At 31.6% G+C, this 23848-nt stretch overlaps 1 protein-coding gene across 1 annotated transcript; it reads right to left on the bottom strand.

Moving 5' to 3' along the window:
* Nucleotides 1–68: 68 nt before the first annotated feature.
* Nucleotides 69–22383, bottom strand: LOC140051488 (palmitoyltransferase ZDHHC21-like). Its single transcript, XM_072096723.1, has 8 exons — nt 22303–22383; nt 17351–17744; nt 16529–16630; nt 15906–16017; nt 14798–14936; nt 13760–13876; nt 2745–2797; nt 69–2059 (listed from the first exon to the last, which is right to left on the bottom strand). The coding sequence occupies exons 2-8, from the start codon at nt 17688–17690 to the stop codon at nt 1924–1926; spliced, it is 999 nt and encodes a 332-aa protein (XP_071952824.1). The 5' UTR covers nt 17691–17744; nt 22303–22383; the 3' UTR covers nt 69–1923.
* Nucleotides 22384–23848: the final 1465 nt, after the last annotated feature.

Below are 23848 nucleotides of genomic sequence, written 5' to 3'. Positions count from 1 at the left end.
TGTCCTCTTTATCTTTTCCTTCCAATTATTAATTTTGTTTGCCTAATTACGTTAAAAAACTATTCATATTTATTATTTTATTATAAAATATCCTTCCTTTTACTTGAGTAATATTACTAGGGAAGAGTACAATTGTATTCTGATATTACTAACAAACCACATATCCCTTTTTTATTAATTAGGATAATATAAACTAAATTTTTCCCATCACCATCTTTATCCTATATCCTCAAATTACCCATATAAAATAATTTTAAAAACTACGAATCTACGAAATATGTTTCTAAACACTTGTGTTGATATTATATTATTTAGATTGTCATCTTGATCACTATCTTATTTTCCTAAGGCCAAAACTATTTGGTGTTTTTATTTAAATAAAGAATCTTGTTTTGCTTAGCAAATGTTGACAATAATGTCTTCATTATTAGATGCCAGTGATCTGTAAATTTGTCCAGATTCTGTCCTAAAATAATGGCTATAAGTGCTCACTGGCTAAACACAGGGTCCCATAGCTTATGGGAGCCCCTGAGCTGGGCCCAGGGAAAAGTTTAACTAAATATAACCTAGACTATTAAATATATATTTTTTCAAATTGTACATATATGAATGGAAACAATTTATGGTTTTGAATACCATTTATGAATTAATTTACAGTTTTATACCATTAACACATACATTAATATTACATAAGATTTGTCCAATATGTACAGACCAAATTTTAAATTGTTTATCATGATATAATTTCAATTAAAAGTAAATCATTAACTATTAATCTGTAATAATAAGTTAAACATCATGGTACAATGTATGATGTATAAATAGACATATAACAACATTCAATAAATAAAATGTTAACTTACAATTTGTACGTTTGTCCAATATTTACAGATTGAAAAAAATGTTGTATATCATGATTTAATTTCAATATAACTAAATTAAAAATTATAACTAACAATCTGTAAAACAATAAATAAGTATAAAATAAACACATTAAATGAATAAAATGTTACAATTTTGTGCACTTTATAGAGGAATATATCCCATGTTTTATCAACTCAATTTAAGCTCAACCAGACTCCCTGAGGGAGCTAGTCTGGTGCTTAGCGGTTTTCAGCGTGACAAGACACAGACGGTGACAATATTGACAATCATGGTAAAAACCATCATTCTAAGATTGTAGAAATGGGATACACCTCATGAGATGTTGAATGTGGTGTTTCACTCAGACATGTCAGTGTCACTAATTATAATAGGGACTTTACGAAACATGACAGGAAGACACAGGACGGTGCTCATGAATAATAATAATGTACATATAAACCTTAAATATACAGTTTAAATTACACTTAAACATGGAATTTTCAAAACTATAAATAATATTTGAACTAATGTAATTGTTTGGGGGTTAAAATTGCTGTGTTAAAAGCAGCGTTTAAATGTGAGGCCTTAGCTAAGAATGCTAAGCATAGGCCTATGTTGTCTCATCAGAGCCAAGTGATTCAGAAGGGCACCGCGCCATGAGACAGGGGAGGGTTAGTTAGTGGTATATCGTCTCTCATAAAGCAGGGTCTTCAAAAGCTCTGATCCAGCTGGACACTTTACATTGTTGAACATCAATGTACGAGAAAGTGACTGTATTTGCATTGAAACCAACACAATTTCTATGTATATATGAATAACCAAGACAAGAATCAAGGTGTTTCATCAGTGGCATAACATGGACAAAGGCCCCTGGTTTTCAACTCCTAAGAGGTCCTCCAATGCTTGGTAGTTGCATTGAGGTTTCTCATGCTCTGGGGTCCCTTAATCTTTGGGGCCAATGGGTTTAACCAGAAAGCCCCAATAGTGGTTACATCACTGTGGTCAATCATTATTATACATTATTGTACTGAAAAAGTTAAAAGAATGAAAAGTACAGTATCAGACAGTTTGGTGAGGATAAAAGATCATTGGTTTTGCTTGCCTTCGTCTAAATGGGTTCAACCAGCATATCACCCAGCTTGTACCAAACACATCTTTGAAATTTTTGAAAGAAGTCTGTTTTGCAAGAGTTGGCCTACACAGAAATACACAAATTGTATCAGACAAACATCAGCATTAAATAAACAAGTATGGAAGAATAATAAGATTTTTTTTCATATATATACTGTTTTGTAAAAATTATTATTGTTTTTTTATAAGCATACTGTTTTGTGAAACTTCTTGTGTGGTTTTTATGTATTGTAAAGCTCTGCCTACACCCTATCTAACTAGTTTGACAAAAAAAAAGCGTGATGTGATATGCCCAAATATGGTAGTAATATGACATCATCATGTCCATATATGGGCATATCACATTTTTTTGTTATATAAAGTTTGATAGTGTAGACAGAGCTTAAAGCTTGGTTCCCACTAGAGCGTAACGCAAGGACGTAAACGCAACGCAAGCGTTTTAACCAATGACAAGCGAAGTTATAGACAGTTAGCAATCACAAGCGAATAAGCCATCGCTTGTGATTGGTCAATTCACTTGCGTTGCGTTACGTCCTTGTGTTGCGTCACTAGTGGGAACCACGCTTAACACTCATAAGTATTTGAAAGGCGGAAAGAGGATTGGACCATAAGAAAATTCTGGTTTTAAAAAAGTCTCTTTTTTTCTCCTAATTTTCTTTTACTGCTTTTCATCTCTCATATTTTCTTTATGTAGACTTAACTAAAATAAACCTATAAACCAAATCCAATATAATAAAATACAGCCTTACCTTCTATTAGGTGGTATTTTTGCATAAATTATTGATTCAACAGTTGTACGACTCTGCAAGAACAAGCAATCTTTTAATTGCATTACATTATCTTATACCACTTATATTTAATAAAACAAAAGGAAAACATTATGAATGAATACAATAATAAAATACTAATATAAAAAGCTAGGACAAATGCCTACCTTAAGTAAGGACTAGCCAAAGCAAAAGGGCCATTAGCAAGTTACAAGGAAAATATAGAAATCTAAATTAAAAGGATTTCAGAACAAAAATTGTCAAAGTCGTCACTCCGTTGGACAAATAAATCTTTAGGACATTGTTCATAGGTTTATCATAGGTTCGTATCTTGTTTAAACAAATAAGAACAAATGAAAAAAGTAAGTAAAGACAACACTTTATCATAAAATTGTGGTAGGAAATCTAAGATCTTCACAGCCTTTCTATTTGTTGTACTAGTCCTATAGATGATAATTATATTTTTAAAAACCAAGCAAATGAACACAAGAGTCACATGTCCTTGAGACTGAACAAACATTATTTTATTGATATTACTATTCATTAATGGAGTTATGGAAATGTTATTAAATAATATGTACAGAACATTTCATCATAATAAAATACTGTAATAAAACTGTTATATTACTGGTAGGCCTACAGTACCTGCAAAATTAAGTCAATGACGTTTGCAAAATGCACTTGAAGGATAACAATTAAAAAAATATTTTTCATGTCCAGAAATTAATTTAATTAATATTGTCGATTAAAAGCTAAAAAAAATAATACAGAGGTAGCTGACTCATTTCAGTTATTTTGCTTAAGTTGCCCTGCCCAGCTTTTTTTGCCTCTTTAAAAATACTGTATTTATTTTATGTTGGTCGAATAAATAAGCAAACGAAAAGGATTAGGATGATTATCAGAAAGTTCAGCATTCTCTTTCTGGCTGTTTTACTTTATTGTTTTGATTTAGCTTTTTGCTTATTTTATTTGTATCTCCACTGAGATCTAGCCACAACAATGTCATTTTTTTTTCAATAATTTACCTTTGGATGTACAGTACTGTAGAAGTAAGAGATCATGTCAAAATAATTATACTGCAGTTACTGCAGTAACTACATTTTTTACTGCAATAACTTATACTTTTAGTTTGTTTCAATGAAGAAGTTTATAAAGCAGTCACTTCAATAAACAGGTTAAAAATTGAATTGCAATTACTGCAGTAATTGCAGTAGAATAATTTTGACAAGGTTCCTGAAGATAAACAACTGGTTAGGAGGTACCTGGATTGGTTAGGAGGCACCTGGGGAAAATTGTGCATGATTGTCAATGTTTAGAACATGTGACACAAGTTAAGATAAAACAATAATAAACATGTGTTATGACTCAGTCATCTATCTACCCTTACTTCTTGTAATATTAAATATGAAATGTTGAAAAATGATATGACAAAATCATTTAATTGAAAAGGAAAATAATGCTATATTTTACTTTTAAATTGTGATTATATCAAATATTCTAAACAAATATATGTTTAACCATGACAATTAAATGATATTAACAAGCAAAAATATCTTGGAAAGTAAGTTTCAGATGTAGCTTGAAAAACTTCTAGTACATTACTGCCTTTTTGATGAATAAAGTTAGGCAACGTAAAGTCATTGATGATAAGTGGGGATTTCAGACATCAACGTGGCTGCTATATTAGATCCAAGATGATAAATTTCAAATGTTGTGTAAATCCTTCCCAGTACAATTCCAGTAATTTTGATATCCCTTGGATAAAGCTCTGTCTACACTATCAAACTAGTTTGACCAAAAAAGTGTGATGTGCCCAAATATGGTGGTGATATGCCCAAATACAGTAGTAATATAACATCATCATATCCATATATGGGCACATCACATTTTTTTGTCACATAAAGTTTGATACTGTAGACAGAGCTTTAGCAAACATTTACTTTCATTATTAGTATTAGATCATTATACTTGTGAATAATAGTGTAGCCTACTGACATGTACTGTACGCCCGTATTCTTAAACCGGACTTTAGTCGTAGTTCGAGCTAAAACTTTAAAAATCAATTTAATTCATAAACTGAACTAAAACAACTAAATCGGCGACTAAATCGAGACAGATCAAATTTTTTAGTCCTAGCCTAGCTTTTATTAATAGCTCGAACTAGTACTTTTTGAAGTCGAATTTCGAACTATGACTAAAGTTTGGTTTAAGAATACAGGCGGTAATTTTTAAATAAAAACTTTAATCTCTAGTTTTAAAAGGATCTGCAAACAAGTGAAAAGTGTCATTTTAATACATTATTTGGTTCATTAGCCTTTGGTATAATATAATTAAACAGTACACTACCCTTTGTATTTCATTATATTTATACTATGTGTGTGCCATGATGAATGGTTCAATGGCCATAGGCAACGGTAGTTTGACAACATAATCAACTACTTAATTTTAACATCCGTTTTCCAACGAACTATGACATTTAAACAGAATAACCCATAGCAGTTTCAGGGCATCATTTATAAGGAGCGCCTGCGCGACCGCGCTCCTCCGCGCTCCTCAACAGGCTTCGAGGAGAGCAATTTATCGCGCTCCTTAATTTTCAAAATAGAGCCTAGCTTTTGACAGTGTTGATTTTTCTGTCAAGAGGCCTAAAAACACGTGGATTTTTAAAAGTTAAAACCAATCTAGGCCTAGGCTAATAATATATAAGCTAAGTTATAAAGCTACAAGCCTAAGGATCGCGAGCGCGATCGCAATCAACAACCTTCGAAAAGGAGAGCAATTCATCGCGCTCTAGTGCGAGGTACCAACAAAGGGGATTCCCCTGCCTGCGCGCATTCAAGGGCGAGTTTACTTCATCGCCTCATAGTGCAACCAGTACGGTGTCATAGAAACACCTCCTTTACAGGAAGATCATGTCCCAACCAATAATTTTTCCCTTTATGTTTTTATGGAACGAGTTAATAAAATATATTTAATTTTAAAAGGAAACATTAATATAGGAGGCCTAAATATAATGTTTATTATTTAAAAAAGCTTAGCTGCTGGTTGCTTTAATTATGTCATTTTGAAGATGGATTATTTCTTCGAAAGTTCTAACCAATTTTGGTCACTCAAATCCTCCTCAAAACACGTGCTGACGTGTGACGTCAGCATCTTCTAGAAGCTCTCTCAGCCCTCCCCTATTGTGCGTGCGCCCATGTGTGACACATGTAAACACGATCAAATATCTTTCTTAATTATTTTAAAATGACACTTTGTAACTTATTATCAATATTTTAATGGCTGTTACATGTTAGAATTGTATAATATATGAATTGCAGGTAAATACTTTTCAGGTTTTCTGTCTGATTTCTAGGCCAACAAGCTAGGCTAGAAAAGCTAGGCTAAAAGGCATAGATAGTTGGCCAGGACAGGATTCTCCAGGCTCCTGAAACCCAATCTACCCAGGCCATAAAAAAAAAATTGGCTTGAGTTTTTTTACTGTAGAATAATACGATCCCCACGGAAAATATTGTGTGAAGGTGGGTGTGGGGATTTTAGGGGAGAGGTACAGTATACATTTGTTGTGCCCGGCGGGGGAGGGGGGGGGGGTTATCCCCACCCCTGTCGGGCAAAAAAAATGTGTACAAAAAATTAATAATTGTAATTTTTTTACATATTTACATAAACATTTGAGGAGAGCGATTTAAAATTTTTTCAAGGAGAGCGAATTGCTCTCCTCGGTGATTTGAGGAGAGCGATTTGTTGCTCTCCTGGGTTTTGCATACGTGATGCCCTGCAGTTTGTAAAAAAAATACACAATTTATCCTTAGAAAACAATATAAATATTAAAACAAGTGGATAGGATGACATAAACTAGTGTTGTATATACACTAAGTATATGGACTTTCTTTTACCTAGAAGATGACATGCTGGGTGTTGATGTGGAACAAACCCCATCTTATTTTACAGGTAATAAAATGTGTTTACCTTTAAGAAATAGGTCATACAAATACAGTACATAAAAAGAGGTGCAGAAATTGAAAGAATTTATAAATTTCATATAAATAGCTATCCAGTGTGAGATAAATAATTCAAAATAAATAATAATTATTATTATTACTCATATTTATTATCCGTTTTTCAATCTGATTTTTATTTCATAAACATTTTTTTTTCATCTAATGATGATACAGGTTGTGAAAATAAATACAGAGGATCCAAAATATATATTGTACATTTGTAATTTTTAAATTTAAACTTTTGATCACATCACTAAGATTTACCTTCAAAAACATTTTTATTAATAGTTTGTGACAAAGGAAAGGGTTCTTTTCTACAAAAACTAAGGTAATATTATCAAAAACAACTGCAAACCAGCGTTTTTTTTTAATTATTTGACTAATGCTCTGTCTATACTATCAAACAAGTGTGATGTGTCCAAATATGGTAGTGATATGACATCATCATGTCCATATATGGGCACATCACATAAAGTTTGATAGTGTAGACAGAGCTTTAGAAAACATTAATTAAATTCAAAATAAAATACGTGAATACACGAAAATTGAATATACTTGAAAAATACAGTATAATATTTGGCAAATACTCAGAAGAGAAAACTTTCCACCCAACAAGAACTTTAAAAAAAATGTCTTACTATAATATTTTTTTAATTTAGTTATTAAACATTTTGATACTCCTCCCTATCACATCTTACTTGATGTAGTTTCTAGGGAGCAATTGACATTGAAAGGAATGCGATGAGTCGCTAATCACATGGGCAACACGCCAGAAAAAAGAAACGTGACGATGGCAATCTTTAGGCCTACAATAATCTTGTTAATATTCAAATTAAAAGCTTACAACTTTTGTTTTGGGCTTTCCTTGTGAAATTTCTATTTTTATCCTTGTATCGAAAATTACAATGAATAAGGAGATAAATTGTAAATCAAAATGTAGACTACACTATTTTAGTCTAAAAAGTGCCTGAATGTAGTTAGAAATTTGAAGATTGTTAGTTTCAATCTTGGTACAAACTTTGACTATCATTTGTGTGATTGTAAAATAAGCTTAACAAGAACAGTCTAAAAAAAATCAGCATTCATGATGACTTTAGATCATGTTTACAAACAATAACTTAATTAACCAATGTTGAATTTATGTAAAAAAATTTAAAAATAATTATTTTTCCAAATATTTTAAAATAAAATAATACATTGAAATAAAGGTTATGCTAATTTTAATGCTAAAAACAATTTGTTACACTAATTCTAATGTAATATACACTAATTATAATCTATTTTACACTAATTCTAATCTGCTTTACACTGATTCTAATCTAATTTACACTGATTCTAATCTACTTTAAACTGATTCTAATTTATTTTACACTGATTCTAATCTACTTTACACTGATTCTACTCTGCTTTACACGGATTTTAATCTACTGTACTTTGCACCAATTCTAATCTACTTTACACTGATTCCAATTTATTTTAAACTGATTCTAATTTATTTTACACCAATTCTAATCTACTTTACACAGATTATACTTTTCAATACATTGTTTACTAAGTTAGTGAATATGACTGAAACAAATCATAAGTCCAAATTTAGGTTAATAAGATTTATTGAACTGAATTTTAGAAATTACCATGATGAAATAAACATTAAAAAATGTTTATATATATTAATACACCTGTCACTTAAATATTGTTATAGTAAGTCTGTCAGTGCCTAATATCAACAATTATAGTAATCTTGAAATATATTGTAATCTAGGTCTAGCCTTAATTGGACCCACAGGCGCTCACTCTCTTGCAAAGTTTTCTATATTAAGGAAGTTTAATATTCATTTAATTTATAAATTCTATTTCATGTAATCAAATTAGTTATTGTGACCTAAATAAAGTACATATGGGCTAAATGAACGAAGCTGTATTGAGATAAAAGAAATAGTATTATGCAAGAAAGAATGTTGTTTTGAAATTTGGATAACATTAAATTAATGTCAATTGTATACTAGGAGGTTTACAGTTTATCATAGGTTTTTATGACCAACATCTTCAAGTCCCACCTGAAGAAAGTGTTTGCTTTTACTCATGCTGTTTCTTACTTTGCCAAAAAGTACAAAATGCTTAATAGATTGAAGTTTGGAAAGTAAGGGGTTCTACAGCGCAGGCTTTCTTACTATATAATACCTATTTCACAAAAAAGATAAATACGATTTTACTTTAAAGGAAACTGCAATTAAGACACTTAAATTGAAGAGAAATTTGTAACTTATAATAAAATATGACCTTGAAAATTTAAAACCAAAATTGAACTTTACCTTGTTTCATCTAGTTTTAACTAGTACTTAAACTTCGTCAAGTATCTGTCAGTAATTGTTGTTGCAAAACGAACAAGTTTGAACAGTGAATTCTGTTGTTGAAATATTTGATGTGATAGTGAGCGCTTAATTTGCATATTGTAAAAAACTAAATAGGAGTTCTCATTGTTGAAAGTTTAAGCTATGAAATAGGATATTTAAAAAATTATAAATTTCTGATGTATGGTTAATAATAATGTATACATACACACTCGCACAAAACTGGAAAGGAGATAGTGGTCTTACTCTTATGGTTATAAAAATTAAGCTGCTAAATAAGATATTAAAAATTATATAATTCTCAAATATTAATAATATTAGAAATAAATATACAGAGAAGTCATAAATGCAATTAATTTATAAATGCGAAAAAAATCAGACTGACAATCTATGTTAGACCAGAATTGCCTTCAGAGAGAACAAATAATTTTTAAACCTGTTACTGTTGCTGGCAGGGGATTGAGGGGGTTGGCTGGGGCACGCTAGGGTGTTACAAAATTCTCATAAACTTCTTTATTTTAACAGGACGGTTTAGGGTTTTTATCTTTGTGTTCCAATTTAAATATAATAGCAATATATTTATCAGTTTCTAGCATTTTATAAAGTACATCAAATCTAGTATCATTAAACCTGTACATGTTGTCAACATATAACGCTTTTTTATCAACAGCTTTGCTGCGATGAAGGACATTGTCAAGGTCAAATTATTCAACATCAAGGTCACTGACAGATTTCAAAATTATATTATATCAATTTCAAGCTACATAAATTATTTATTAACAATTTTGTATGTTGTCAATCAATGACTTAACAAGAAATAACCCAAAGAAGTCACTTTTATTGAAAGATATCATGAATAATTGGACTTATTTAGGCAGGGTATCTAAAAATACAGAAAACTGAAAACAGAATTCAATAAAGATCTTGAAAGTCAGTAGCTTCCGACGCAAGTATTATGTAAATTTAGAACAACAGTTTTAGAAACTTTCAACTTTAAAATCTTTAGAGAAAAGGCTAATTCTTACAAGAATATAAATAGATAAAGACTTTCCTTTCTTTTCTTTTCGCATCCAAAAGCGTGAAACTCGCCAATTACATGATGAATAAACTATCAAATTAACTCAATGCTGTTTTAAAATCTCCACATCATATTGCTTTAATTCCGTTATTCTAACATAGCATAAACAGAGAAGTCAAAAGATGTCCCAGCACAAATACAGATGATGCATGTATTGGCCTCATGCTGGAGGTGGAAGGGCTTCGGAGGTAGAATACGATGGGTTAAACAGCATGACTATTAAAATAAAATATACTATACTATATAATGTATATTCATTTTCTAAAATTATGTTCCATAAACAATACAATAATTTATTTAAATACATGATAATTAACTCCATAAATGTAATTAATTTGAAACAAAAAAATTGAGGTAGAATCGACGGAAATCCCATAATAAAAAAAGGAAAGCACATAATTGAGATTTAGTTTTTTCCTTTCACTTTTATAAATTTAGAACATTCATATTTTTATCAAAGGTAACTGTACATTAATATTTTGATTTGACTTTAAGCTGTTCACCTAAAAAACATTTTTAAACTATCACTAGTTTGACAAAAAAGGTGTGATGTGCCGGATTTATGGTAGTGATGCCCAAATATGGTAGTGATATGACATCATCATGTCCATATGGGCACATCACATTTGTTTGTCACATATAGTTTGATAGTGTAAACAGAGCTTTACATCTTAAACTAACCTAAATTATCTATATTCAAGATATGTTGGCCCCTGAAAGAATAATTTTGTTGAATGAATGTCACATATTCATTCACTTTTACGAAAAATTGTATCGAAAACAAATTGTATGTGTCAAATGGTAAAAAAGAAGTCAACGAATTTCAAATAAAATGTAACTGTCGATTTTATTTTTTTTAAATTGAAATCATTATTTTTGTTTATCTTTATTTAAAATTTAACTAAAAAACTTTATTTAAGTTAATCAATAATTTATATTATATAAAAAAAATATATTGTCACGCAATATTAGAACATAAGAATAATGTTGGTAATTTACAACAATGAAATTATATGATTAATTTGCCGATGAATTATAGTTAATTTATGCGGCCTAGTTCTCCAGGTTCTAGTTCAATAAACAAATGATGAGCAAGCGCATCCTGTATTCGTGGAATTAGAGCTGATAGCTCGTTAAGATGTAGAGCTAACGATCAACGAAATATAACCGACCTTACAATTAGCAAAACATTAATACACCTGTAACAGAAACAGATTTTCATAAACAAATTAACCTCATTTTATACTGTATAATCTAGAATTTAGAGCTATAGGAGGAAATGATGACATTGCATTATGATTAGTAAATCAGTCATGAGGTGTATTCATCTGTCCGCTTAACTTACTTATTTTAAATAATGTTCAGTCAATGGTTTAGTACTTATATGGATACTCATGGAGTCTGGTTCAAGTCCTCTGACTATCTCTATTGCCACTTTCCACTTTAGGGATGACATTAATCTAAGTTTGATATGAAATTTGAATGTTTGTGATTTTACAAACTGTTAATAAATGACATATTTTTAACAAATTTGACGAATATTTAAAACAACATTTTGTGAGATTTTGTTAATATTTGGGAGATCGGATGAACATTTTGGGGGCTCTCGGAGAAATCGGAAGGTTGGAAAGTCTGACAGCATTGTTTACTAGGAGCATTATACTCATTTACAGCAGAATGGACTGGGAGTCTTGTTGGGAATTCTATATCATTAAATATATTATATAAATCCAAAGGCAACTTACTGATAAAATGACAATGCATTGCTGTGGGTATCAGTGGCTGGATCTCAATTGAGATACAAATAAAATAAGAAAAAATCTAAATCAGAACGATAAAGTAAAACGGACAGAAAAATTAGCAGACCTTTCAGGCAACACTACACCATCATCAGGTGAAGTGAGAGTACTTGGACAAAATTGAGAACAATATTAATATAGATTTTTAAAAACAAACATAATGACTAATTTGAATACAGTTGAAATGTAGAAAATGAGTTTCAAATAGTTTAAATCTACATCTATTAGAAGTAAACCAAGTAAGCCATACTATAATCTGGTTTTTATCATTAGTCGAAATATCCACTAATCTCAACTAAATATTAAAAGAAAAAAAATATATAATTGATTATGGAGGGCAGTATACATATACACATTCTGTAGTGTTATTAAACAGCTTTGTTGTTGTCAAATGCAATTTAATTTATAGCATTTAGTTAAATCATTAACAAACAAACCTGGTATTGAATTGCGGTATATCTTCTTGTAATGGGTCAGAGTTTAAACCATTTAACTAGATTACTGTAACAATAGGTCTGCGAGGAAATCATCATACAGACAAACTGACACAACTTATGTTTGTATTCCAATTCTCATCTAGTGTAGTACTCGTTTTAGTATTGAGGTAAAATCTCAAACATGATAAAAAATAATATGGCATTTTAAAAATACAATTCCATTTGATGTTTTCGAAGGATAAATTTACAAAATGGCTTATTATAAGAGTCTTTATTTAAGACAATATACAATTTTATTTAAGCCATAATATCAAGGGCATATATGAAAATTGTATAAAAAAGGAAATCACTAAAGTTAAAGACAATGACATTGAATGTAATACAAGATTAATGTCAAAATCAATGTTCTCGTCAAGGACGTGTTCAAATCGAAGAAAAAAAGAGGATAACGAAAGAGTTTTGTACGCAGAGTACACATTTTGGTATCTGAACAAAGGTTATCGTTACACAACTGTTAACTGTATGGTAAGCCTCACACAGTGGAGTTCATACGCAAGTAGTAGATAGAGGGCAGCTTTTAAACCACATTTTTACAAATGTTATTCTTGTTGCATCAGTGATTTTGATTTATTTAATTTTTTTTTATGCAAGCCAAGATTCAGGAAAGTTTTGGTCCACTTTAAAATGGATATTCATTTTTCTTGGCATAATTAAGACAATAAAACAACAAAGACAAATACATTAAAATGCAAAAGACAATGTTGAAACACTATTTATAGGCCTGTGTTAAAATACCATTAAAAAACTATTTAAAATGCAGATTGCAAAAACACCATAGGCCATGTAAAATACTGTTAACACGATTAAAAATTCAAAACAAATATTACAGCAATGAGTTATCGTTGAATGTTAGAATTGTATATATTAATGCTATTTACAAAACAGGACTTCGTAGTTCTAATGTACATAGAACACATTTTGGGGTCGTAGTCGATTGTCAGTCAGGAGCACAATCATTGATGATAACCAATGTTCCATTGCACTTATAAATATATTATTATACTGTATGAAATAAATGGCATGACACATCAAGGAATACTTAAAGTAAAATGGCTTTATTAAATTACCCAAGCAAATGGTATATTTATTAATCTGGATGAAAACTGCAAAAACTCCATCATTGGCAGCTTGAATTTAGGTCACACCATGTGCACTATATAATTTTACAATTAAACAGAATAAATAATCAATCAATCAAAACGGTAAAGATTAAAGTTAAAGCTATTGTGCTGGTAAAGTAAAGTTAAATCATAAAAATACTGTCAACTTACGGTAGCTATGTTAATAACCTGTGTATACACTTGACCAACGCAAATAATTGTCAGTAGAATTGCTAGAACGAAGACGACGTACATAAACCAACGACTGTTGTGGTGGATGAATAACGACTGAAAAATAAATTGTCTTATCTAATAATGAAACTTTTTAATTAAATTTTTAATTTATTTCCACAATATTATCGCATACAGGATAATAAATACAATGAAGTAATCATGTGGGGGAGGGTAATATAAGTCAGAAAGACTTTGTTTGACCTACCCCAAGATATATAACATTAAATACAAATATATGAAAGTACATTTCAATTTCTATAAAATGTAGCTACAGTATACTGTATACAAGAAACTTGCACAAACTTGGAAACTATGAACAACTTGTTTTTGCTTTAAAAAAAATAAATAAATAAATTTTACAATACAAGCTATAAATACAATATTTTGTCAGTGTTTAACTTTTTACTGCATTTAAGCAGTAAAGCAGGAAAAAAAACAATGTTCCTCTTGAGACTGAAGTCACATGACAACAGAAACATAAGGTAGTTATATTTGAAAGCATGATAAACACCTAAATCAAATTACAAAAATTATTTTCAGATACATAAGCCTCTGTGATAGATTGTATAGATAACACAGAGACTTGACAAGGAAAGATGGATTGAAAAAAGCAAAGGAACAGGCCTACAGAGAGCAGACAAGGGCTTAGACTGTTTGACTCTGACCAAAGAGCACAATTATTGAAATTTAATTTGATTTGTGACAAATTGTAAAAATATTTGATATGGCACATAAAAAAAGACAATATTATATTGTGCTCTGATTGTTTTCCATTAAACTATATACTGTATATACTGTTTACCATATTTATTCAAATAAGTAGGGGGGGAGGGGGATGTTTTTTCAAAATGATGTTCTATTGGGGGTTTTCTTTGAGGGAGGTGTAAGCGGGGTGTTTAAGTACAATATTTCAAATCAAGTAATAACCCATAAACAAACATCAAATTTCTATAATTGTAATTATTAATTACTTACCTTATCACATGATACACAAGGTGGAAAATAGTAGAAATGTAAGATTTGAAGTATAAATGTGTAAATACTAAGCAACGCTGCGTAAAAGACCAACAACAAAAACAACCAGTGATTGTCTTCACCGACACAATTATTTATCCTACGAAACAATGAATAAATAATACTTTAAGTATTAAGTAATAAATATTTGTTAATTATTATTAATATTTTATATTTTATCTCATTCTCTCAATTTCTTTGATTACTTTTAATGTACAATTGTAAAAATGAAATGATGTTTCAGATTTGTATACTTAATATAATTTTAATGTTAATCATGTTTTTTACTTGCATTTCAAACAGTTTTAATTATCCATTAATTATTAAATGACAAGATACTTTATGTATTTTTGATTTAAAATTATTAAAATTAATCAGAAACCTTACTTTATTATCTGTTCACATTTTAAAGTCAGAATATTAAAAATCAATAAAATAAACCTTGCTTTTTCTTGGCCTCATAAGCTCGGTTTACACTATCAAAATTGATGTGACAACTATTGCAAAGTTGAATTTGAGTTAAGATGAATAAATCACCTTAAATTTATATGTAAAGCTATTATTTGCAAAAATAGCAATAATTGGCATGTGATGATGACTGTAACTAACACAATGTGATTAATATGCACATATATAATATGTCATGTGCTTCTTAATTATAACTAAACAAATAACAACACAATTAAACTTTGTAAGTCTATCAATTCTAAACACATCTTGTTCAAATGAGTCATCGTTACAAGTCAAAACATGTATTAATTATTGTTACATAATCAAATAAAAAACGGGCCATGATAGTTATTCATTTTTCATGAGGGCAGCAAATACAAATTGTTTAATATAACAATACTATACTTAGTAACAGTACTTTAAGTACAGTCAACTCAGCGCAAGTCAAATCTAATAAGACTGGCATAAAAAGTTCAAGCAAATTTAGACTTACACATTTGTAAACCTAGGCCTACCTTACAATCACGGCTCACATGCTGAGCCTTGATTTGAGCTTGTTTCTACTAAATACTAAGCCTAAATTTTAACAGTTATATGTACTGTATTTTTAAGTTCTTACCACGGACAATGATGATCCATCTTACGTATACAACGCATACATCGACTACAGTGGTGAGATTTGATTGGCCGTTGAACCATACATTTTTGACAAAGAGACCAATCATTTGCACCTAAATAGACCAGAACCACATGATGGATTATAACTACAATAATTAACATAGAACAGGATCATCTCAAATAATGACATTTTAATTCTGCTACTTACTACAGCCAACAATACAAAAATATACAAATGAAAATTATGAGTTGAATGGGGAGAATATTTCCACGAGTTGAATAAAACAGAAATTTCATCCTCATTCAACGAATACAAAATATTTGTATATTTGTATATATGACAACTACTATCCAAAAATTTATTGAATCAACCACTTTTTTAATTGAATGAGATGTAACAGTAAAGGCCTTGCAGAAATCTGGCAATGATCTTGGCTATAGAAGCAGTGACAGACAGAGGGCGCACTTTACGAGTTTAACATCGCGCAATTATCAGACCTTGCAAAAAATTCCCAAGATGAAAAAAAAATGCAATTAGTATCTTGAAATTGGAGAAAATGTATGTTAATTGCATAACAAATACATGACAATTGAAATTTTAAGCTAGAGAGTTTGAATACTTACCGTAAGGGGGCGTTGGACCTCCTTCAAAATCCACTCGACCAGGATCAGCTGTAGTTGCTCGGAACAACGACACAAAAGTGAAAAGAGAGAAAAAATAATAAACTGTGGAAAAGAATAAAAAAATGAATGGTTAACAAAATGGATGATTGAAATATATTGTTGAGATTTCTTTTCTGGGTAGAATAACTTGAAATAAACTTTTCAGATTGGGTGAAATTCTTTATTATCGATCGTCTCCCGAGGTGTTGATCTCAGTAGACGCTGCATAGTTGGGTGGGTCCATAGAGGGTGCCTAATCCGAAATTCCTCAGTTTTAAGTTAAGCTTGAAGATAATACCTTATACCCATCCTATAGCAGGATTGTGATAATATAACTTTCAAGATATTAACAGTTAAATTATAAGGCTCTGTCTACACTATCAAGCTAGTTTGACAAAAAGTGTGATGTGCCCAAATATGGTAGTAATATTTCCAAATATGGTAGTGATATGACATCATCATGTCCATATAATTATGTGCATATCACATTTCTTTGTCACACAAAGTTTGATAGTGTAGACAGAGCTTAAAACATTATTCAAACTTTACTGGTTTACATTTCATGAACTGTATCTTAATACTAATCGAAACCAGAGAAAATTGTTTCACTAAAGCTTGGTTCCCACTAGGATGCAACGCGAGCACGTAGACGCAACGGTTCAAGCGACCAATGGCAAGCAACTGTTCGAATAATTCATCGCTTGTGATTGGTCGACTCGCTTGTGTTGCGTGATGCCCTTGCGTTGCGTCTCTAGTGGGAACCAAGCATAAATACAAACTTACCAATTACTGCGTAGATATTAATATTTTCATCATTATATTGAGGATGAAGTACTATATATGGAACAAATATGGAATTGTACAACCAACTGAAAAATATAAAGCCTAATGGAAAATAGCCTCCTGAGTCCAGCAAAAATGTCAAACCAAACGGTAGCCGTTTAATTCGAGGTGACGTTCTTATATACGCAGTTTCTTTTTGTCTATCTACGTCTTTCGACACTCCCACCACCATTGTGCGAACGTTATTGAACGGAAGTCCGTAATCGGCTTCTTCTTCGTGTAAGCTTCCAAAACCATCGTTGTGTTCATTTTGACGTGGGTAGCCATGGTAATGAGCCATTAAAAATGTTTTTATTTAGATCACTTGTAAACTGTCAGCATCTGAACACAAAAACTGAAAATGAAATATATATTTTAGTTATTATAAATGCTTTATACATAAAAGGTTTGTTTAGCCTACGGTATGTAGAAATAAGTGGACAATTTTTCTACAAATATTATTAACAATCATCCTAGCTAGTAGTAACAGTAAGTCATACTATAAATATCGCCCTGTAGTGTTTTATGATAAAATGTATAATATATAAAAGATACATGACATTTAATTTTATTGTGATATTAACATAATTTATGTTTTATACTTTGTATATGTACCCAACGGTCAAAATACCGATTGTTTATTCCAAAACTGAAGACCGCCCTCTCTGTGATAAGTGATGTTTTGTTGTTGATACGGTGTAACGAATGAAAAGGTTAATTTTGACATAACTTTAAAAAAAATATAAGTTAAATTTACGACTAAATCATTACTAACATGTATTAACATTATCTTTTATCATAAAACCCCACCATGCGATATCGGGTCACTACTTAGTGAAACCGGGCTCTGTGCTAGGCGTAATTAGTATGGCCGGTAACAGTACATTCAATTATTTTATTTCAAATTTTCTAGTTTGGTTTTAAACTTACTGTTATACACTTGTCAATTTTATGACCCACCATATGACCCAGGAGAGGTGCGTTGACCATGACCCACCCATTTTGACGCATTGCGAACGTGTTGTTCAAGATATGGTTGGTGTACGTGGTAAATTGACGGCCATTGTTCATTGATATGAGGTACCGTTTACGTTTTCGATGCACCTCTGCGTCAATAAATGAATAATTATTTGTAAATGACACATCCATAACAAACCTCTCCCGGGGTTGTAAAGTGGGCAATACAATTGATGTGCATTTAATTAATAATACATGGGGGTATAATACCTCCATGATTAGTATGTTTAGATAGTAGGCCTAGCCTAGTACTATTAGTACTCTATTTTTTCATCATTACATTATTAAAAGTCAAGAGGCACACTGTACTTTTGCACCTAAATCTGGGCATAATAATAAGACTTCACCGCGCAGCAAGTGAATGTTTTTAAATTAAATAAATTCGAGAGAAGGTGCAAAAGTGCAGTAGGCCTAGGCCTAGCACCAGATTAAGAAAGATACGCTAGGCCTAGCTAGGCCGGCTACATGGGGTGTGTCGAAAGCGAAGACCTCGAAAGCGAAGATCGAAGACCGAAGACCTCGAAAGCGAAGACCCTACGAAATAGTAGTGTGCACAAAATCCGACCAAAATCATACAAAATCGTGATAACACCTTGAATTTACAGATCCTGAAAAAATATTTCAATTTTAATCGTTATATTATAAAAAATCATGACTTTATCTATGAACAAGCTCACGTGTTTTCGCCAATAGAGTTAATATGTTATATAGTTTTACGAACAAACACATCGCGCTATTTGCAAGGCGACGGACGCACAAGAAGGACCTCGCACATGAAATAATGTCACTTGTTCCGATAACAATTTAAAATCATAGCCAATTGGTTATAAGTATAGAAATTAACTTACAGTAAGTAAATTGTAAGAAGTAAAGGATGGCGGTAGGCCCGGTATTTAGGTTTATTTTAGAGCCTATAGGCCTATAAAAAGTGTCCGTATCATAGATTTTACACTTGCTTTTAAATGTTAGGTACAGAGATCTTTTTTGCATTTAAATATGTTGCTATGTGTTTTTTATCTATAATATTTGCCTATTGTTTATTATCTAAATGTATGAATAAATACAATAAGATATTCATTTTCCTGTATTGTATTTAAACTTTTACATTTTCCCATTGTAACTATTGCTATTTTACTTAATCGCCAGTTTCAAAATGTTTTCTAATGTATTCATAATAGACAAATAATAGGGCCTATATCAGTATCAGAATATTTAGTGTGGTTGGAGAAGCGACAGATGATGTAAAGAAAAATGTAAATTTTTTTTGGTTAATGAAATATTTATTTTCCTTTTAAGGAAAATAAATATTTCATTAACCAACGTATGAACCACTAAACAAAAAAAATTCTGCCGCAACGTATCGTTGGCGCGCGCAACAGAAAATCTATCTATCTATCTTCTATCTATTTTGCATCCCCTCTTACGATCGAGAATCATGATGAACGTAATAAAGCAGAAATGGTGTTGAACACATCGGTTCCCACTTGTGATGACACGCAACGTTATTTTCTTACGGCGCACTTTGCGTCGATCTGAAAACCAATTTCAGCTCTTAAAATATTTCCCGGGCCAATGACAGTTCGTCCCAATAGCTTACCGTGAACTAACGGAACTTTATTTTATATCTTTGTAATGTCAAAGTAAAAAATAATACTGTATTCAAATTATAATTTGACAAAAGGCTAATACTGTAGAACGAACGATAGACATCACACTCTGAACATTTTTCTTGATCGTTAACCCGTTATAATAGCATAATTCTGTTAGATTTGTTTGTATTAGTGTCAATTCTATATTTAAATGGTCAACAACCGGTAACCTGTTTCTTAATTAAAATTTTATGTTTTCTTTTGTTAATGGACACTCATGGCAGGGATGCAAACATTTAGAAGCGGGACATCGACAATCTGTTGAAAATCGGGAGACTGTTGAATAGTCGTCTCAACCACAAGCCTGTGAGATAGAAGGTTGGGGGTTAGAGTGGTTAAGCCCGATAAACATTCACCATCACTTAATAAAGATTTATAGAGAGTATCTCTTTTTGTATTCACCACGGGCAATGCTTGAAAACAAAAGTCAGTTTTTTATTTGATGATGAGGAAAATTGTGGTTGGCGGGACTGGAACTTCATTAAACTAATCTTTTGACAGTGTCGGTAAACGTAATACCGATATGAATAAACACCCGTTTTAATATTGAAAAATAAATTAAACGTGAACACACTATCGTCACTAATCACATTGCAACCGTAACTTGTAATTTTGGAGGGAATATTTTTTATTTCAATCTTTGTTTTGAATGGCTTTTGTCTTTGTGAACGTTGACATAATGCCATAATTATTCGGAATTATGGAAGCCGTGAAACAGATGATATGTCGCAGGAAACGACCGATTTATAACCAAAATTTGCAGAACGCTGATGCCTATATCGTTCGTTCTTTTTACTTCTTGTCAAATCATAATTTGAATATATTCTGCCAAATTTGGCCCGGGAAATATTTTAAGAGCTGGAATTAGTTTCCAGATCGACGCAAAGTGCGCCTTCTTGCGTGTCATCATAAGTGGGAACCGACGTGTTCAACACCGACTGCTTTACGTTCATCATGATTCTCGATCGTAAGAGGGGATGCAAAAATAGATAGAAGAGTATTTTCTTATGTTGCGCGCGCGCCAATACGTTGCGGTAGGATGTTTTCGTTTAGTAGTTCATACGTTGGTTAATGAAATATTTATTTTACATTTTTCTTCTTTACATAGTACTGTCGCTTCGCCAACCACACTAACCGATACTGATAATATTATTTTTCCATTATGAATACATTAGAAAAACATTTTTAAACTGGCGAATAATTAAATCAGTAATACTGTAGTATTGGCTACAATGGGGAAAATGTACAAGTTTAAAATACTATACAGAATAACTAAAGGAAAATAAATATCTTATTGTATTTATTCATACATTTAGACAATAGGCAAATATTATAGATAATAAACATACATCAACATAATAATATTTAAATGCAAAAAAAAAGGATCTCTAAGTTGTATTCACGCGTACGTATAACATTTTTAAAAACAAGTGTAAAATCTATGATACGGACACTTTTTATAGGCCTATAGGCTCTAAAATTAGGCTAAATAAGCATATGGTCATCCTTTACTTCTTACAATTTCTGTAGTTTATTTCTATACTTTTCTATACAGTTGGCTATGGCTTTAAATTGTAGGCGACGTGTGCTACAATACAAAGTTATCGGAAAAAGTGAAATTTAATATTGCATTCAATTCGAGGTCCTTCTTGTGTGTCCGTCACCTTGCAAATAGCGCGATGTGTTTGTTCGTAAAACTATATCACATATTAACTCCATAAATAAATAAATAAATAAATAAATAGATAAAGTCATGTTTTTTGATAACATAACGATTAAAATCGAAATATTTTTTTAGAATCTGTAAATTCAAGGTGTTATCATCGATTTTGGTCGAATTTTGTGCACACTACCATTTCGTAGGGTCTTCGCTTTCGAGGTCTTCGGTCTTCGATCTTCGCTTTCGAGGTCTTCGCTTTCGACACACCCCGGCTACATGAGCTTTCCAAGCATGTTATGTTTCTGGTCTTTCTCACCAGGTCTTTCCCTTCACAACTGATATATTGGAATGAGAGTATGAGTTTGCGCCACACCTCCTAGCTAGCTTAGCTAGCTTAACTAGCTTAGGCCTAGCCTACTAGGCCTAGGCCGGCCTAAAGCGCTTATTGATAGGCCTACAAGAGGCCTACTAGCCTAGCTAGTCAGTATCTAGTTAGGCCTAGGCCTAGGCCTATCAAAAAATTATAAATTTGGAATGTTAAAATTGCAAAAACACTGAACGCAATAAAATTTAATGTTTTTTTTTACCTAAAAACAAGTAAATACATATAAATAGTCATCGAAAGTTATAAGAGGTAGGCCTACTACTAGACTAGGCTAGGCCAAAGGACTTCATTCTGACGACTGGAGCGTTCTCTACTTCTCTACGGAGCGCCATTTATGCCTTTATTAACTTCAATAATAGAAATTGTACTACGGTAACTGCTCAAGTGGACCCAATTTAGCACCAGGGTAGCACAGTGATATACAATAGAAATAAGTCACTACTTTTAATATCGTTTTGTATGTTAATACACTGTTCTGAAGTGGACACAATTTGGCGCCAGTGGAGCACAGTGATATAAAATAGAAATAAAGTTACTAAATGTTAACATTTTAGTATGTTAATACACTGTGCTCAAGTGGACCCAATTTGGTCCCGGTGTAGCACAGTGATATAAAATAGAAATAAAGTCACTAAATTTAAATATCTTTTTGTATGTTAAAACACTGTGCTCAAGTGGACACAATTTGGCACCAGGGGACCACAGTGATATAAAATAGAAATAAAGTCACTTAAGATTCAATATTTTTGTATGTTAATACACTGTACTCAAGTGGACCTAATTTGGCGCCAGTGGAGCACAGTGATATAAAATAGAAATAAAGTCACCAGTGGAGCACAGTGATAGAAATAAGTCACTGAATGTTAATATCTTTTCGTATGTTAATACACTGTGCTCCAGTGGATCCAATTTGGCGTCAGTGGTGGAGCACATCGAAATAGTCACATACAAAAACATCGAGAAGAAAAATTACTTTTGGAAAAAAATATTTCAAACTTGCTATGTTAAATATTGGTTACTCCATCCGTAATGCAAAAGAAAAATTAGTTTCAAGCCATATCATTGATTTTAATAACTTGCGTTTGATTATTAATTAATACTTCTCGTACTAGCCCATCGTTGGGGCAGAGCTAATAATGAAAATAGAGCCCAGAATTGTACTTATACTTATTACTATACATAATCACCTATGATAATTATGATAATGTTAAAATTTCAACTATCCAGATGCGACTTCAACATTTTAGGTTTGGGTTTTCTACTTTAAAACTCGACTTCGGTGGCGTAATTAGTCTAAGCTTCGAAATTGGTCATACACACCAACTACCATAAACGTTTATTCATAACATACAATATATTGCATGAATCAGACATTGATTAACAAAATCAAAATTTAACAGTGTGGCGTGTTGACCGCGAATTTCCCACTACACCTGCACAACCATTGCATAACAACGCACGGCATACCAAACCGTTTCGTACACCGGCGATGAATTAAAATGAATTCAATTTATTTTACAATTGAGGGCGACAAACATAAAATTTACGAGATCGAATACAGATTGAAAAAAAAATTAAATAAAAAAAAAGATGTTAAATGTGCTCTCCCTGCCTCAGCACTAAGGCCCTGCCACAGCATTTTGGGGTCGTTTCCAGCACATCACCAGATGCATTGATGTTGTCGCCTCATGATGTGTGGTGGACGTATAATCTGTGAACCCCAAACACAGTGGCCGCATGCCTTTAAC

This window comes from Antedon mediterranea, chromosome 6 (assembly GCF_964355755.1).
Source record: "Antedon mediterranea chromosome 6, ecAntMedi1.1, whole genome shotgun sequence".
Lineage (NCBI taxonomy): Eukaryota > Metazoa > Echinodermata > Crinoidea > Comatulida > Antedonidae > Antedon > Antedon mediterranea.
The sequence above is the reverse complement of the archived record's forward strand: the minus strand, read 5'-3'. Positions and strand labels throughout refer to the sequence as shown.